This window comes from Trypanosoma grayi (assembly GCF_000691245.1).
Source record: "Trypanosoma grayi strain ANR4 Tgr_247_V1, whole genome shotgun sequence".
NCBI classification, from domain to species: Eukaryota; Euglenozoa; class Kinetoplastea; order Trypanosomatida; family Trypanosomatidae; genus Trypanosoma; species Trypanosoma grayi.
Window position 1 is genome coordinate 15,969 of NW_008825866.1, and position 5,181 is coordinate 21,149.

The 5,181-nt window shown below is 55.1% G+C and overlaps 4 protein-coding genes across 4 annotated transcripts; all 4 read left to right on the forward strand.

The window, feature by feature from the left end:
* Positions 1–134: 134 nt before the first annotated feature.
* DQ04_02471080 (surface protease GP63) lies at positions 135–1,667 on the forward strand (the record flags this gene model as incomplete). Its single annotated transcript, XM_009311918.1, has 1 exon — positions 135–1,667. The coding sequence occupies one exon, from the start codon at positions 135–137 to the stop codon at positions 1,665–1,667; it is 1,533 nt and encodes a 510-aa protein (XP_009310193.1).
* Positions 1,668–1,804: 137 nt separating this feature from the next.
* Positions 1,805–2,179, forward strand: DQ04_02471090 (hypothetical protein; the record flags this gene model as incomplete). Its single annotated transcript, XM_009311919.1, has 1 exon — positions 1,805–2,179. One exon carries the CDS (start codon positions 1,805–1,807, stop codon positions 2,177–2,179), a length of 375 nt encoding a protein of 124 aa, XP_009310194.1.
* An 833-nt stretch (positions 2,180–3,012) lies between these two features.
* On the forward strand, positions 3,013–3,483 carry DQ04_02471100 (hypothetical protein; the record flags this gene model as incomplete). The annotated part of the gene is made up of 1 exon (XM_009311920.1): positions 3,013–3,483. The coding sequence occupies one exon, from the start codon at positions 3,013–3,015 to the stop codon at positions 3,481–3,483; it is 471 nt and encodes a 156-aa protein (XP_009310195.1).
* Positions 3,484–3,517: 34 nt separating this feature from the next.
* On the forward strand, positions 3,518–4,936 carry DQ04_02471110 (hypothetical protein; the record flags this gene model as incomplete). Its single annotated transcript, XM_009311921.1, has 1 exon — positions 3,518–4,936. One exon carries the CDS (start codon positions 3,518–3,520, stop codon positions 4,934–4,936), a length of 1,419 nt encoding a protein of 472 aa, XP_009310196.1.
* Positions 4,937–5,181: the final 245 nt, after the last annotated feature.

A 5,181-nucleotide genomic window follows, 5' to 3' on the forward strand; every position in this document is an offset into this window, starting at 1 on the left:
GGGGGGGGGGTTTGCCCGTCTCTCTGCTTCATGTTGCGTTGGTGCCAGAAAGGGCACTTTGTGACAAGGGAAGGCCGCGTGAAGCTAAAGCAAGGACACACACACATACACACATGCAGAAGCACACGTACGCTATGAAACACCACACGCATTGTAATGCCAGCGTACCGCTACTATGGATGCTGCTGATGCTGTTAAGCGCCTGTGGGTGCTTCGCCTCGCGTGAAGAAAGTCCCACGTTTGACGGGCTCCCAAGAGGAAAGGCCCGCTCAGGTTCTGTGTCTGTCGTGCATGAGCTTCCGGTTCAGGGTCAAGGTGCATGGCAGACGTACACCGTTGCTGCGGTTGAAGAAAACTGGGCGCCAATCCGCATCCACGCGTCCGCAGAGGATCTAAAGGACACGTCGAAATACCTTTGCACGCAGGAATCCCAGATGCGTCGCACCTTTTCTAAAAGTGAGGTGCAGGTGTCCTGTGAGGCTGAGGATGTCGTCACGAGCGAAAAGAATAAGCTCCTCGTCGACACAATGATACCCAAGGCTATCAAGCTGCACACCGATCGCCTTCAGGTGCGGAGCGTGAAGGGGAATCTAAAGATCGCTCCATTCTATAGCACGCAGACCTGTTCCAAGTTCACTGTCCCACCCACGCACCACACGGAAGGTGTGCCCAACGCTGACTTTGTGCTGTACGTCGCCGCTGCGCCTGGTCCCATTTTTAGTGACACATGCTCCCGGGATACTGCTGCTGCAAGGGTTTTTGGCCTGTGGGGGAGGCCCATATCTGGTGGCTTGAACTTCCGGCCCTCCCTCATCACTGGAATGCGATACCACGTAAGAATTGCAGCGCATGAGATTGCGCATGCGCTTGGATTCACCCGAGGAGCAATGGGCCACAGCAGCGCCAATATCGTCAAATATGAAATGAAGAGACGGAACACCGAGGAATCGTTNTCTGTGATATCAAAGAAGACAGTGGAGGCGGCGCAACAGCATTACAGCTGCAAGACCCTTAAGGCTATGCCTCTTGAAGTTACTCAGGCCAACAGATTGCACTGGTCACGGCGCGTCGCGAAGGACGAGTTGATGAGCCCGTATGTTGATGTTTCCAGTGGCGCATATTACACGGCACTGACGATGTCTGTGTTCCATGATTTGGGATATTACCGCGCAAACTTCAGCATGGCAGAGACGATGAGTTGGGGAAAAGGATCCGGCTGCCCTTTTGTTCAGGGTAAGTGCATCGAGAACAACGTCACCGAGTACCCCAGCATGTTCTGCACAGCCACCTCAGAGGCCTTGCGATGCACATCCGATCGCTATGCACTGGGGAGTTGTGTCATGGAGAAGTACCCGATTCTCCCTGAGCAGTACACGTACTTCGGTAATTTGCGCCTGGGGGGTCCCGAGAGTTCCAAAATGAAGCACTGCCCTATCATAACGCCCACCTACGATACGCTTTGTGCAGATGGGGATGTGGAGGGGATGCCTGGGAGCGTTGTGGGCGCCAAGTCCCGGTGCCTGACGGGTGACGGAATTGTGCTGAAGAACCCTGTGGAGGGCAGTCGGCCCGTTGGTGATGTGTGCGCAAATGTGAAGTGCGAAAACGGCGCCGTGCATGTGCGGTACAAGGGCGCGGCGGAGTGGCTCGTGTGNGCGCAAATGTGAAGTGCGAAAACGGCGCCGTGCATGTGCGGTACAAGGGCGCGGCGGAGTGGCTCGTGTGTCGTGACGGCAGTGCACTTGATCTTGCCAAGTCGTCTCGTTTCAGCAGCGGCCGCATTATATGCCCGCGCTACGAGGAGATGTGCACCGACCTCAGCAACATTGACATCAACGACAGCGAGGAGGGGGAGGACGAGGACGACGACGACGACTATGAAGAAGACGACAACGGCAATGATGACCACAAAAATGCCGACACCGAGCAGAAAAGCAAAAAGAACGGTGCCAAGAAGGAAGGCAAAAAGAACGGTGCCAAGCAGAAAGGCAAAAAGGACGGTCTCCAGCAGGAAAGCACTCTCAAGGAGGTCATTGAAAAGGTCGAGGGCAGTGTCAGCAGCGATAACGAAGCTGAAAAGGCACAAGTGAAGGAGAGCGATGGCGGCTTTTCCGAGCCGCGCCTATGGTCAGCTCTGGTGCTCTTTGCGGCGGCAGCCTCTGTGCTGCTCGTCCCCTGACCTCGTGGGCCTCTACACACACCCATATATATGTATATATATATATTTATATACAACGCTGTGCATAGGTAGCACCTGAACGCGCGGAATGATCTACACGCACAGCTCGCACAAATACACAATAAACCCCCCATTGTCTATACACGGCAGAAGTTCTGTCAAAATGGATGGATATAAAGTCTTTTTCTTTTTTTTTTTTTGCTTTGCTGCTCTGTTTCTCTTTCATACACCAACAGAAACTCAAACTGCTTGGAGCCAAATCTTCTTTAATTTCTTTTTTTTTTTTCGTTTTTGTTTGCAGTTATTCTCTTTTACGGCTGTAAAAAAAGAAGACATGCGACACTCTGTTTTTTTTTTAATTACGCGATTGCTTTCAACGATGTTTTAATCTTGCGGTAAGGTCGGTATTAACTCTCAATCCTGTTTGTTTTGTTGTTGTTGTTGTTGCTTGCGGTCCCTGTCTCAGGAGAGTGAGGCATCACACTGTGTCCTTTCGTATTGCGGGAAAGACAAGTTGATAAGAAAACCCCCATCCGACTCCTCAAGATCATTACCGTACCCCTTGGTGTAAGCGTAATCAGTCTTGCTGACTATGTCTCACATCTTACCCCAACAGTGGCGTAATCATGGTTCTTTCGTTCACTCGTCAACGAACTTTTCTTGTTTGACTCTCAAGCTACATTTACCTGAAGAATAGTGTTCATTTTTACTGACACTTTGCTCACGGCATTCGCCGATACGAGTGAACGCCCAAGACAGGGAAAAGACTGTCAATGTAGTTGTTTGACAGAGCAGCAATAAGGCCCTCACCTCTCTGTAGCCTGCCGCAAGCGATGCCGGTGCTGCAGTGCTGCGGGGCAGCGGGGTATCGCGTGGCGCTGCCTGTGTACGGCGCCCGCGCCCCTCCCGACAAGCATGGCGCCCCCTCTGCCCGCACACTTCACGGCATCGGCCTTGATGTTTCCCCCGTTGCCCACCACGGCGTCTGCCGCAGGGGCCGGGCAGCGGACGAGGGAGGGGCGCTGGTGCAGCACTTTCCGCCGCTGCGTTTGGAAGGCGTCACGATGAGAGGCGTTGTTGCGTTATCGGTCGGGACGGTGGTGTGGGGGACGTGGGTCTCGCGCGCGTCGGTGCGCCAACTCACAGTTTGGGGAGGGGGTAATTCTCTCTCCTGTGCGTGGGCGTTTGTGTGTGCTTGTGTATTGCGAAGTGGTTCCACTGCATGTCTGCCATACTACTTGTTGCTGCATTCGTTCTGTTTCTTTTACAAGTCCGCATACGCACTGCTAAGTAATACACTCTAAAGCAACAGCAATAATAACAATACAAAGAGGGATGATGGTGCGTCCTGTGCCGTTCTTGTTTGTAATTGCGCTGTGCTGCGCATGTGCCTGCGCGTCAGCTGCGAAGGAGGGAGCTGGTGTGACCGAGGGGGCGTTAAGGAAGAAGGTGGCTGATGATACCGAGGCGATAAGGAATGCTGATGAGGCGCTCAGCTTGACTATTGCTGCGTACGCTACCGCTACACTGATAACGAGGAAGGCTGAGCAGGCAGCCAGTGCTGCTGAGCAGGCGGTGGGCAATGTGGATACGGCATTGACGAACGCTAAGGAGGCAGCAGAGCTGGCTGGGCAAGCACTGGGGCATATCAACCAGGCAAGGCAATATGTCAAGAGCAACATGCTGGGTGACGCTAAGGAATATGCCGATTCTGCAATGGAAAAGGCTTCTGAAGCGCATGAGAAGGCTCGTGTAGCAAGTGCGACAGCCTACAGTGCGAGTACTTATATTTTGTCCGCTGGGGAACCCGCCCAAACCGCATTCGCCAGGAGCCAGGAAGCCCAGACACAGGCAGGGCGGGCAGGGGCCGCTGCGGAGAAGGCGGGGCAGTGCAAGGCGGCCGCAGCGGCTGCAAAGCTGACCGCCGACATCGCGAAGAATATAACAGAGAAGGTCTCGCAGGCAATGGGGAAGGCAAAAGAGGCATTTGAGAGCGCCACCGCGGCAGCGAAAGCGGCGGAAGATGCGGCAGGAAAGGCGAGGCAAGCTGAAGGAAAGGCCCTACACGCAGCAATGCATGCTGAGGAAACATCCGATATCGTTTTTGACGAGGAGGTCGATGAGATTGAAGCTAAGATTCGGTTGGCTGAGCAGTCGGCGAAAGGGGCGCAGAACCTTGCGAATGAAGCAGTGACATCAGCCACTGCTGCTGCGCAATACGTCAGAGCAGCAGCGGAAAGAGCTGATGCGGTAAAGAAGTTGGGGCAGGAAGCGGCGGCTGCCAGTAAGGATGCATCGGGGCATGCGAGGGAACTGCAGAGAGTGACGAGGACCGAGCTGCAAAAAACTCAAAACGAGTTGGGAAGGTTTCTCGCAGAAAATTCGGGGCTCGCAAAGGTCCCTGAACGCGCTGTGCCCCCAAGCAACCCAGCACCAGCAGCGGAAGGCAGCGTCGCACCCGCACGTGGCGAGGCGGAGCCGCAGATACCAACGGAGACAGCGACGCCAGGCGCCCACGCTGACGCAAGCACTCCGATTGAAGAGCCCAGCGCAACTTCACCGCCAGAGGCAGCGGACGGGAATCCCAAAGGGGGGGCAGAAGCCCTACCCGAAACGAATCCCGTGGATTCAGTCACCCCAAGAAGCGACAATGAGGCACAGAGGGCCAGTGGCAGTGCGGATGGCAGTGTCAGTCCTGTGTGGGCGCGTGCGCCGCTGCTGTTGCTGGTGGCGCTGGTCTGCGAGGCCGTCTGCTAATGCGCGTGCGCGCGCGCGCGGGGTCCTCGACGCAATAATCTGGATTTCCGGAATCCCTTTCGGTTTCACCGATTGATTCCCCACTGTTGGACCAGCGCCGCACAACACACGCACAACGGCATTGATTGGGCGAAGCATTGCCGTTGGATGTGCTGTTTGTTTTGTCGTCTTCCTCTTCGTGTGTCTGCGTCCGCTCTCTCTTGCGCGCTCTGTCCCACACGGTGCGCGGAGCGCATTGGAGGGGT